The 13403-nt window shown below is 40.7% G+C and overlaps 1 protein-coding gene across 2 annotated transcripts in view; it reads right to left on the bottom strand.

The window, feature by feature from the left end:
* The window catches only part of si:ch211-113g11.6 (uncharacterized protein LOC559008 homolog), a 33139-nt gene extending 20963 nt beyond the window's left edge, over positions 1-12176 (bottom strand). The window contains exons 1-3 of one of the 2 annotated variants that reach the window (XM_067511061.1): positions 11739-12176; positions 4299-4438; positions 2441-2503 (exon numbers count right to left, since the gene is read on the bottom strand). In XM_067511061.1, the coding sequence (XP_067367162.1) occupies positions 2441-2503; positions 4299-4438; positions 11739-11817 (282 nt within the window). In that variant the 5' untranslated portion in view covers positions 11818-12176. Of the gene's footprint in view, positions 1-2294; positions 2317-2440; positions 2504-4298; positions 4439-11738 lie in introns of those variants that run through there. The other variant, XM_067511062.1, reaches the window with a different exon arrangement.
* Positions 12177-13403: the final 1227 nt, after the last annotated feature.

Here is a 13403-nt window from a genome sequence, read left to right on the forward strand (position 1 = left end):
TAGCCACTTTAGCCTCTAGAACCTTTTTAGAGCTACACAGGACATTATCCAGCTTACTAAAATCAGAGCAGGGCCCTTTTAGCAAACTTCACTGTACTTATTCTAAACTTGAAGGAGGCATAATGAGAGTTGATAATTGTTTGTTTTTTTTAGGACAATGACTTGTGTGTCAGGATCAACTTTACTTAGGAAGTTGGATTTTAGTGTGACTGTTTTTGAGGCTCACCCTGGAACTGTCCATCAACAGACACACAACACCGTGAATATCTCTACGAAATGAGGTGTGCTACATGCCACCTGTGGTAATGGTTTCCACAAACTCTGTGGGTGCCAACCCTGAAGGATCTTCAGGCCTCCTGTGCTTTATTCTCCTTCCAAGCACCGTTGACTTTATTGGAAAAGATTTACTGCTCAGAATCACTCTGAAGATTCTCATTTCCCACCATCTGCCACTGGCAGATTCTCTGGACTCTTGTTCATGAAAGGCACTGCCCTTATAATTTTTTGCCACAACTACAGAAACAGTTTTTATATGTATGCACATGATGGTGGCAGGTCTTAGCTTAAATATGGGTGGAAATGATAAATAGTGAAATTATTAGCCAAATGCTCCCGTTAGTGAAGTCCTAATAACAACATGCTAATGATTCCACAGACTCCATTCATGTGGGGCCTGTGTTAAACCTGACACACATTGCTGGACTGCAGACTAAAGGGTGTTGAGAAGCTATGGTATAAGTGGTCTTTGATGCAATGCAACTATAGCAAATCTGTTTGGAAAAGAAAGGGCAGCTTTCAAAGCCTGATTCTGCATCAACATCACTTTCAAACAGGTTTTGTCAGGAGTCAGACTGTCCCTGACGAGCCACCCTGAGACATGTCATTTCAAGATGCCAGCTACACGTCTAGTCAGCTTTGCCACAAAGCAATTGATCTTTTGTCTAAAAAGTAATTTGGGGGAGCTGTGCCACCACGTACTTAAATGCACATTTCCAAGATAAAACTTACTGATTTAAGACACTTTTTAATAAAAAAAAAAAAAAAAACCTCCCATAAATTGTGTTGAAATAATAATGTTGGTGAATAAAGCAACATATTTTTCGTGTCACAAAACACGTAGAGACTGTGTGTTACAGGAGCTGTTGTGCATGGCACAGAGCTATAAAACGCATTTTCAACGTGGGAATAATTGCTTTACAAAGACGCTATTATTAAATGTCTTATAGCCTGTAGTTCTAGGGCAGATGGATAAAGGAAAACACCAGTCAAAGATCTATTGTCCTAGTGCAAATGGTGTTGGTTGTATTTAGCCTGTAAACTGAAAATCCTTGCCCTTTGTGAAATGTTCCAAGCTACATTTTTATTTGTGGCAGGTAAATAAAAAACCTTTTGTTTCTAGCAGAAATTCCCTCTATGCGATGTTGTTTGTTGGCATTATGCGATGGGTTATTTTTTTAAGCCTAACTTTGACATAACAACCGTGTCTTTGTGCCTAAACCCAAGCAATCAGCCATCTGTGCATACAGTAGTTGCACTGCAGCATTTTGATATGTTAAAGACGATAAACATGTTTACGCTAGACACAATTTTGCTGCCATTGCAAGAGACGGCAGCCACCATTTTGTTGCCTGGAGCCAAAGGGGTACAATTTCAACATATTGACTGTGGGGTGGCCTTGTGGTGTATGACAGGGAAGTGGCAAACAACGTTTGTGGTTGTTTAGGTTGCAGGACTAGCTGAAATACTGATATGGTCACTTGCTGAGTGGAATTGACCCACACATAAATCGTGTGGCCACAATCCACACTTCCAGTGGATTATTACAGTTGACCAAGCAGATAAATGTTCAATAATTCCCTTTTTTGCTATCAAATATAAAATTTGTTCATGGCTATAAAAGTTTAAACAATAATTGTAATTATATAAGTACATAAGTTTATAAAACTACATACGGCATAAATAAAAGCTGAAAACAACTCTATTTTCAATGACAAGCAGCTAATTTAATTTAGCAGATTCTACCAGCATTAACTATTCAAACTCTCAGTTGAAGCTTTGCTACGTTCTCAGACCCATTTAGTAAGTTGTACGTATCGCTATCAATAAAATCCCGCATCTTTTCAGACTCGATGGAACAGCATAGAATTATTCACTGCAATTAGCACCGTCTCACTCATCTGTGCATGGTTTGGTGTATTTGCTCTACATAAACTAGCATTTGATATCTTTTTGTGTGATTGCAAAAATTTAACCCAACTACACAATTAAATAAAACTGAACATTGTAGCACTAACCATATTGTAGTGGAACTACACATGATGATGATGATGATGATGATGGGGATGGGAAACAGGATGATACTGATGATAATACACCCATAGTCGAGGGGTAAAGGTGCACAGCAATTGCAGAGGTGCTGACAGGGTAGATGTGATTCTACCTCGAGTGATGCCGGCTTCGCCTTGCAGGTATCAATTGCAGTCAGATCAGATGCCACTGGGATCTGTGGGAGGAAGAAGTGTTTAGTTTGTGCCAAGTCCTTTCACGCTGCTCTGTTTTTCAGCATGAAAACACTGACCCTTCTGCAGCTTCTTAACACACACGCCTCACAGAAAACATCCACCTCGTCAGCCAGAAGTACTGATGTTCACTGCATCCTTTTGTTGTTACATCTGCGCTTTACGTTCTTTACTTCATTTCACTCCACCCGCCCCCACATTTTCCCACAATTCCTTGCAACACAAAACTTGCTCCGTGTATGTGAAGGCGGTGAGGGGCATTGAAAGAGAGGCAGAATCTAATTATTCTCACAGTATTCTGAGCATTGGATTCCTTATTTTAACAACCCTTTTTTCTCAATTGCAAATGAGATGTCAGAGAATACTGACCCCTTGATAACTTTCTCTCTCTACAATTGTCGAGTCTTTCATTCTGTGTGGCAAACACCAAGATTTGACATTTACTCGTACAGCTTTTTTACATTTGAAATTTTTTATTTTGCCACCGTTAGGCTCCATTAAACTAACCTGCAGTCAAAATAACCCAACCTGACAAAATGTCCCCTTGCTGTGTGAGTAAGAAACAACAAACCATCCAGGATTAAAAAAATAAACTCCATCACTGGCAAACACATCGCCGCGGGCAGTTTTTCCACCTGCTTATACGTCTTCACTGAAGAGAATCCAACAATGAGCCTGCAAACATTCTGAAACATCGTATTTGGATGAAACACTGAGCTTATAGTCACTTTAATTTGTTGGGTTTGTTGTTGCTGACACTGTAGCCCACACACTGTGGAATCTTAAGCCTATGCTGACATTATGGTTTTTGTCTGCTCACAGAGAGAGTGATAAGTGTTTCCTCATTAATGTATGCATGACCCAACTTCCTGGGCCTTCACTGAATCTCAGTTGTTAAATTGGGTCAGCAGCAGGTCGGCGGTCTCAGAGCTCTGGCTGCCCTCTCCAGCTCACTGTGTCAGCCTCACAGCGGGGCGAGGAACTATATTTGTTTTCATCCCACAGCTCTAAAAAAAAAACAGCCATGGGAATGTGGGGGTAGCGGTGGGGGAATATAATTTTGTTTTTATTTGCCTACTGCAACTTATTTAATTGTTCACTTATTTAAATCACAATGCATTTCACTTAGGAGACGGCAAACACATCTTCGTGCACGTCCAAAGCTCATTAATTAAAATGTTTGACCAATTTAAAAACTCCAGTTGTGGTCTTATGGTGACTTGTGTGTGAATTTCTGGCAAAAACAAGTGCAATAACTTCCCATGGTCTGGGTGACCTGTGGAGAACTGGGTCAATGGATAAATGGTTGATTGTTACTAAACAGTTAGCGAGAGCCAGGATAGCTGTTTCCTCCCAGCTCCACATTTAACAACCAGCATAACACTGAAAGAATTTCATTCTATATGCAGTGCGCTTCGGAAAAATCAATGCAGCAAATCTTAGAGCAAATTACCATTTTTGGGCTGTATTTAAAAAATGACTTAACAGTCTACAGGTCTGACTCCTCAACCTCCAGGTCCCTAATGCTCATTTTACCAATCAGCCTCATTTTTCTGTACCAATAGCACCTACAAACCCTAGTAAGCTGCCAAAATGGCTTTTAAAGTGGACTGACTTAAAGACTTGGCAGTATTTAGCTGGTCATTGGTGAGTGATCTCGTGTAACTCCTTTCTACTTGGCAGCAGAGTGGTTCCCCCAATAAGACAGCCTGAAGCTGACAAGATTCAATCGCCCCAAGCATCCCATTAGAACAAAATCAGCAAAAAAGAAAAGTGTACCTGCTCGTCATGGACCCCTCTGTCAGTAAAAGTCAACACGTAGACCATCGCCTGGCCACCCACATACAGCTTGTTAGTGCCTTCCGGATGGTACATGCTGATGTAGTTCTCAGGTTTGCTGAAATGAAACCTGGAACTCTCTGTGGGTCAGAAAAAAGTAAATTAGGACTGGCAGACAAAAGATCTGCTTGAGTTTTTTATTTTGAAAAAATACGCTTGAACTTCTGCAATTAAAATATGCTCGGTGGCAATAAAGTTTAATTCATGTAAATGAACCAAACTCACTTTGGTTTATTCAACAAACAGCCAACAGCTCCCACCTTTTCAGATTTTATAAACCTAACAATACTTCTGCTGCTACAAATAATTACTGTAATTAAGAATATGTCAAATAAAGCAAATAAACAAAGAAAAAAATCCTACAGGTCAAATACAATAACAAAAGGTCTAGGCATGAAATTAAAATTGGGTTTTACAAAGTTATTTCAAAAGATGATCCAGATTTAGCCAGCCTAAGCTCCTCAGGCAGATCAAATCAAGACTAGAAGCCCTGATAGAAGAGTCAAACCTCTCTTTTTTTAATCTCCATTTAATATGTAGTCAATGCAGGAACAGACATGAGGAGTCCTGGCTATGAAGTGGTTTCTTTTACCAAAACACCTGATCCAACATCACTGCTCTTTGTGGTTTTAGTTAAAACAGGAAGCCATTACAGAAGCATGGCTTGGCTGTTGGAGGAAAAGGGCATTTGGTTGGAAGCAAAAATACCACTGACATAATCATGTGGGCAAATCCCATCACAGATGCTTGGTTGAATTACACTCCAGACACCTCCAGAAGGCTCAAAAGTACATTTGGATTGAATCACACGTCCAATCAGACTCACACTTACCTACACTGCAACTGTTCCTGAGATAAGAAATACATTAACTACAGCTACTATTTAAATGATTTGGTTGCATGCACTACATATACATCATGTATGGATTGCTATGTATTTTTGGGAGCAGTGAATAAAAAGAAAAAATTATGATATGAGTGAAAGAATAGTTACAGAGAGTACAATGGGGGGGTCATAGAAAAGCTTCAATCTCAAAGTTCTTTCTATTTTCAGGTACAATTATCAGTAATAATTATGAGTAGAAATTAAAAAAAAGACTAATGATATGTTTTCTTCTTGATGTTTCAATATATATCAGCCCTGACGTAGAAAAAAAGCAAAACCAGGATGAAGTGGTGGTGATCAGTGATACAGGTTGCTAGCCAACCATCTACGTTTCTATGGAAACAGGGGTCTCTCTTATTGGTGGGAATCTAATTGATGAGGCTTATACTTCACAAGGAAGTGAATAATGTGCAAGAAAGGCCAATGTTGCTGATGACTAATGTAAGAATGTGTATCTTCCTTTTCATGGCCTTGACAATGGAACAACCTGTAGCTGGAAAAGCACATTGAGACACTGCTATGATTATTTGCTTTGGAAGTTAAGCGGCAGATGTTCACCGCTTCACAGCCTCTGCTGAGCCAGCCGACAGAGGCAAGGTTAATCTTCTGTTTGACAGACCCACATCGAGCTCAAAGAATGTCAAAAGCTGAATAGAAAATAGTGTCGGGTGTTACTTCAGCTAAAGAGCTTATGATAACGTTTGTTTTCTAGTTTTATTGTAAGACGATCGAAAGCGCGGTTTGTTAAACTAGATGTATGGTGGCCATGAGAGCTCAAAAGACTGCAAATTGAAAAGTAATTTTCTATAACTAAATTATAAAAGCAAATCAAAAAACAAGACAGGTGCAGCATTAGGAAACGTGCTGCAAAAAGCTACAACCCAACCAAACTGAGAAACGCGCTGCACGGAGCAGAGACGACAACAGAAATGTGCAACTAAAAAACACCTGTCAACGGTGCACATACGTTGTGTTAGCATAATTAGCAAAACGCTAATACTAGGTTAACAATATTCATCAGCAGTATAGGTTAGAAAAAAATTCTAAACAAAACAAAACAAAAACGTACTGTTACTCAGCGAATTTCCCAACACACAGCGGGAGAGTCCGCTGCGGCAATTTCGTGTTAGAACTAACTCGGGTGTGTCCGTCACTTTTAGTGTGCCGCGGAACCATTGTACTGTCATACCAATGCCTCCAGGGGCCACTAAAAGCTGACGGACAGTTAGGTTTTTTTTTTAATAAGCTGGTGTTTTGGCTACTTGCATATGTTTTCTCGATTTGCAGTGATGTGAGCTCTTAGGACCGTCACACAGAACGCTTCATAGACACAAGGTGACAATTATTTGTATGACTATTAAAAATAAAGTTAAAATAATTTTGGTTAGATACTGGTTTCTAAATATTTCTGTTTTCTCATGCGTGAACTTTACTGACGTCTGTGCTCATTGTGATACAATGCTTGACATAACTGTGGAGTCGAATGCTCATATTTCACATCATGATGTCTCTTAGTATCCCACTTAATGTACTCACTGTATAAAGGTTTACAGCTATTGTACATTGATGTTCCTACAAGAGCAGGATTTCAGTGACACGCTGTTTCACATCCTTTACTGTCCCATAGCCATGTGATCGCCACTATAACCATGATGACAAAGATCCTGTAAGCTTCTGGATGTACTTATTTTACCACAAACCAGGATCTTTTTTGGCAGTTAAACCAACGTTAGGCAATTCCATAATAGCAGCTTTAGTTGTACCCATATCTGTTGTTATTATTTCTATAACCACAAAGGTCTGATACCCACCTACCAAAGAAAAAAGTAAAGTAAAACCCAAACTTCCAGATCATTGATAAAACTCGTCCCTGAGAAGCTGTATTGTTGTTTGTTGTTTAAGTATTTGAAAAAATATCTAATAACCTCGTTTTGTCCAATATTTCATCCAGTATTTATTTATAGTGGGCTTTAAAGAAGATTACGCCGAGCAAGTTCAGACATGTCTGGAATAACAGCAGGATGGAGAAGGCTGAACTCTGCGGCAGTCTTTAGACAACAAAGATATCAACTGGGATGTTGAAAGAAGAGAGTGTTGGTGAGTTTTATGGATGAATCTATGCTGATCACGTAGAACTTGAACTACGGATTTACATTTTATTATATGCATGTCCTAAAAAGGCAATTGCTAACAAGGGGTAAAATGCAACTACACAGGTTGCCACAAACATTATGCATCATAATGCTAAACTTTGAGGCTGTTGTGGTAACTGATAATCTCAAGCTAGATTAGGTCCCGCTAACAGGAAAGAGGTTAGCGTGCAAATTCAAATTACAAATTGGAGGTTTAGGGGTTTAGTGTATTCAATCTTCTACTTGATACAAGTGGTGTTCATCTGTGAAGATTATTTTGTTAAACACATCTCATTACATACTTTCATTTATCAAAGAGCTTACTTTCTGCCACAATCCGAAAGCCAAGAAACAAATTGGACTTTGATGAAGGAAGCAGAGAAATTGTGAACTGTGGGATTGGCTTACAAAAAAATTATAAATCATGACACATGAAATCTTGGAGAACGTGAAGAACAATGAAGGAAATGTTTAATGGGTGGTTGCATTTAGTTGCTGGTGCTAATGAATCAGTGGCTAGCCCAGATGTGACATAATGTGTTTGACTCTCCTTGACAGACAGAAGATTCTTCCTCCTTGTTGCTTTCTGCCCACCCTCTGTTACACGATTGGTCTACATAGGGTCCTCTAAGTTGATTTGCCAAGAAACCCAAAAGCCAACTAAATGTTAGCACAGAGATTTAACAGCAGAAGTTTTACAGGTGTTTAGCAGCACCTGAGAGCAAGGAGAAGGGTTTCTCTGAGCATGAGCAATCTTTTTGGGTGTGATGGAAGGTGATTGAGAAAACGGTTTAAAAAAATTTTAATATATAAAATATAAAAAGGTTTTGCCGGGCAAACACGTTGTTTCACAGAAATTAGTTTAAGACAAATCTGCAAAGCACATTTAAAATAATCGATTGAGTTAAGCTCCTCCCCGTTTTATTCCTGAACTTTCCTCGTGTTTAGCAGTCAGGTGTTGTCCCACCTCTTTAACCCACCAAAAGCGCCCAGCCCGAACAGAACGTACAATCGTTTAAACGGTTTCTTATTCTGTCCCTTAAATATTTTCAAGTGTCACATTGGGGCGACCGTAGCTCAATTGGTAACGCAGTCGTTCACAGACTATAGGGTCTGTGGTTCGATTCCTGCTCCCAGCACAAAGTGTGCACGTGAACACAAAGTGATCTGACAATCGGAGAAAGAATCTGGGCTGCTTAAATAGAGAGAGGGAGACACAGGTGAAAGCAATTAAACTGATAATGACGGTAAAGCTGGGGGCACTGTAGAAGGGTAGAACAGGAAGTAATAATTTCAAAACAAAAGTCCAGAGGCGGAAGCGAAACTTGAGACGGTGACAGTTGTAGTTTAAAATCCCAACTTGTCAGTGTTTGTGCTCCTTGCTGTTTTTTCCTTTGACACTTAATCGTTGCTGCAGTGTAAAATTCTTGAATTTTTAAAAGGTCAGCTTTTCAGGGACAAAGAAACACAGCCTCGCTTTCGGGCTACATTTTTTTAAGGCTTCATTAAACTCAAGGCTTGGATAGTTACCTTACCCTCAAAAGAGCATGCATTTCTTTAAATGAAGTTTAAACAGCCACTTTGAAAGAAACAAATTCCTAATTGCACTAAGAACTGTGCTAATAAAAAACGGAGTAATGCACAGATGTTGTTTTGGGGGTATAGTTTCCAATTCTACATGAATAAAACATTATGGAGATTGGAAGTTTAAGGTTTTTAATTTAGAAGTTTTTGAAGCCTGTTTGGTCTGTTTGGTTTGGCACCAACCAATTCCTCAGCTTTTATTTACATATGGACCACAAGGGTTTTGAATTGATGTGTTTAGGCCTCCAGCTGAATGTCAGCTGAAAGCATCTCGGAACTTTACAAAATGTTCAGATATTAGGATCCAGCTGCAGCAAATTAGCTGTGAGCTGATGTGTTGTCTGTCCTTGATCCTGTCAAACTCGATGTCTCTCGTGGTTCTCTGTAGGTCTGATAGTTTATCACACTCTGTTTGTCCTACGTCCTCTGTCTTTTGACATCCCATCACTCCCAGGCAGACATATTTAAAGGTTATGTAAATATTATGTACAGTACATTCAGGCTGTCTTGTTTTCTCCCTCCACTACCCTGCTGCTCCAAATCCTAATCCTAAAGCAGCTCCTTAAAGAAGTGAGGTGAAGTACAAAACATTCGTAATTTGATACATTTTTCCATTTTCTTTTAATGACCAAATACACGGGCAGGGGCTGCAAATTAGCTTCAGCTATGAGCGCCGTGTACGCGGCATCAGTTGCTTAGTTATAACAATATTTACTTGTATTATCCCTGCAGAAATAACTTTAAAAAGAAATTAACAAATAACATGAGATGAGTGATCATGTCTCCTGGATGTGTATCTAAGTCTGCTAACCTGTTAACCTTATGAACTATTTAAGAAAATGTGTGTGTGTGTGTGTGTGTGTGATATTTACTTTTTCAGTGTGTTATTAGCTGTAGTGCAGATTGACTCCCTGCGAACCTCTATAGGATGAGTTCTATAGCTAATATATGCATGGATGGATATGATACATATATTACTCAGTGTCTATTTATCTTACTAAAACGAATGCAGTCTATAATGTAACAGAGCCACAGGAAAGCTTCCTCCGTGAAGCCTATGATGTTCAGCTTTTGTTGCTGCTGATTTAAATATGGCTGTAGGTGTCTTGTTTTTACCATTTAAACCAGTAAATGTAGACTACAGCTAAAACTGAAAACTTTCATTGGGTTTGATTTTATTTAGTTTGCATCTTTTTATTCATTTGCCTGTGAGAGATGCATTTGCATTTTTGGTGAGGTCTAATATGAACTCTTTAAACCTTAAAACCAACCCAGGTTTGACCTAATTCCGAATAGGAAAAAAACCTGCGGAGGGTGGACACTTCACCATGTGGGGACCTGGGTGCTGGATCAGGAGCTGTTAGTGGTGCTGAAACAGCACCGGCTCCCAGTGATGGTCGTACACTTCAGGCTCCCCCTGCGTCTTTGCCGAATGACCTCTGACCATCTTGTACCCGAACAATCTGTGTGCGCGCGCACTAACAATACATATTTACAGCCAGCCCTGGAATTGCATAATGAGTGTGATTAATATGACACGCACGTCCGGCCCGTCATTTTGTGCATTTTGTACTGTGCTCATCCGTGGGGAGGGGGTGAGATACAGATACAGATGCCTTGACACACAGCCCCCATCCCCATTGATTGCTGAATCCATTAGAGGAGTGTGTGAGGTGTAAAAAGGCGTGACTGGAATTGATAACTACGAGTTGCTTTGGAAATTTCCATTCATCGCGCTCCCGTTCCCTTCTCTCCCTTTGCCGTTTTGTGTTTAGATTCATGTGTATGTGCATTTAAGCCGTCTGCTACACCAAAGCTGGGTAGCAGACGCACGACCACTCTGCTGCAGTGTGAAGCAGCTGCCGTGTCCCGCATTGCAGCTCCGCCAGGACGCGGAGCTACAATGACTGTGTCAACCTCTAAAGAGTCATATTTCATAGTAATGATGCTTTGCGGGCGGGTGTGTAAAGGCCACAGCTTCAGCGGCGTGTTGAGGTCGAACGGGCGCCATGTTCCAGAGCAGAGGTTGTTTTTGAGCGCTTCTGCTTTTATTGCGCTCGGTGCGTCTGGAGGAAGCGGGAGCGGGAGCGGGAGGGGGGGGGGAGACGTGTCACCAATTAGAGCCTGGGCACCGTGAACTGACAAACATGCAGCGATGGTGCATCTGAAAACGAGCACGCAGGCAACTTGGAGAACAACCGAACAGAGCGCAACCACAGAAGTTGCCAAAAAAAAGGCGACCGGCAATGCGAGGATCGGATCCAGGTGGATCACTTTTGTGCATGTGTCCAAACAAACCAACTGAGACATTTAAGAGACAAATAAACACACAAAGACACCACTTTTCATATTTTAAAAAATCCTTTAAAAAATCCTTTAAAATATCCTACTGTTCGTCCAGAGCAGAGCTCGTGAACATGTGTGCGGGGCCCGGGTGGTGTAGAGCGTAATTTACTACTCGGTCGATGGAGGGAGGGCGGTGTTAAGAGATGAATCTGGGGTTAGCATCGCCAATATGGCTTTATTGGAAGCCTACTGTTGGCGCATCTTTGGCAAAGCACAGTGTTACATCGGTTAAATTAGAAGAAGTGGAACATAGCCGGCTACATCACCTCATGACTCCACTCCGACAGTCATCCACCCATTCACTCATTCATGTATTCATTCCCTGCCTACTACATCCATACCACGGATTAATACAACATGGGTACATATTTGGTTGAATGACTTGTGATAAAATAGACCAAACAATATTCAAAGAATACAGCAGCTGCTCACCGTGCACAACAAATTTGAGCCGAGGTGACTTTCCGGCGATCACGGTGACAAAAAGCGACATCAGGACGAACGAATTCATCTTTCTTGAAGCTTTGCACAGCCGAACTGAAGCGTCCGTCCCCGCCAGGAAAAAAAAGGATCCTTCTGCTTTTAGTCCCTCTAAGATCTGCTGCGTCCCAGATCTGTGCCACCGACTGCTGGTCCCGGTCCAATCTCGTGCGTGCGTTTCGCCGGCAGTTCAGTTTGGAGAAGTCGGGGCATCAGGCTCCACCTCGGAAAAGGCATGAGGGGGAGTGAAGCCTCTCAGCGGGGGCGCAGGAATGAAGAGTGGAGCATCAAACAAATACAAAAATGCAAACAAATTAAAAAAAAAAATGTCTACAATGTCGACGCGAGTGATTTAGATTTTCGCGTCAGACCTGTTGCTGCCAGTGAAAGATGTTTTATTTTTTTACAGATGCATCTGAATCCCACTGCCCCTTTAAAACCACCACATTCGTCTTGTTGTCAGTTCACACCAGTTTACACACTGAGTGATATTCACTATTTTCATGAACAGTTACATGTGCAATAGTTACTACGTGAAATTATGATGTGTGAGCGTAAAATATATTTTCAGGGCCATGTTATGTTTTGCCCCCCACTCACACACTCAGACACACAAACACAGCAACAGCCTGTAACGCCATTGCCTCAGCAACTGCTTGTACCGTCATGTTGAATCAATATGTGTCAATAGTGCCTGAGTGTGTGGATGTGAATGAAGCAGCAGCTTGGCTCTGCTGTGCTTGCATTTGTTGCAAGTTAATTGACTGAAATTGGAAAAATTGGGCCACTCTACAGTAAATGGTGAATGCCTGATATTTTCACGAAATTGCTCTCCACACATTTAGAGCGTCATCTGGTTTCTATTGGGCGTTTGGGAGCCGAGCTGCTTGCAGGAGAATATCAGCATGAGTCTGTGCTGAACAGATTAGATATTGCTATGTATATGCCACATACAGGCGATGGAAGCAAACCTGTTACAACCCAAGTACTAAGGGGGCAATTTCCCCCCCTTCAAGACCTCAATGCCTCAATCATCTCTTTTTGTGGCTCCTTAAATCAAGACCTTTGAGTTCAGTCAGGGATTTCACCTCGTACTAGATCTTATTTTAGTGGGTTCATTCTTCAAACTTACACACACCAAACTAGTATGATTTTCTAACCCTTGTTCATAGGATACATTTTAACACAGAGATGGTGTGATGACGACTGGATAAACTACTACTACATTACTAATAAACACGTGCATTTGTCTGGTTTCAGTGTGGACGATCAGTTCTATCACTGATAGCTAAGTGATTTCATTACCCATTTTACCTTCTTCCTCTCCTTCCCACCCTGCTTGTTGGTGCAGTTTAACGTCACCTAAATGATGATGAAACCTCAAGGTATTAACATGGATAGATTACTGAAGTGGCATAACTGGCACAGGCTCAGTGGTCCGCTGTCCTGTTGGGCCCCTAAACCTGTTCCTAGCAGAGAGCCTCTTAAGTTATGATCATATGTCATATATATATATATATATATATATATATATATATATATATGGCTTACATTAAAGAGAAACTTATGGCTTACATTAAAGAGAAACTGAGAACTAGACTTGAATGTATCCAAAAA

Source organism: Channa argus, chromosome 7 (assembly GCF_033026475.1).
Source record: "Channa argus isolate prfri chromosome 7, Channa argus male v1.0, whole genome shotgun sequence".
Taxonomy (NCBI): Eukaryota; Metazoa; Chordata; class Actinopteri; order Anabantiformes; family Channidae; genus Channa; species Channa argus.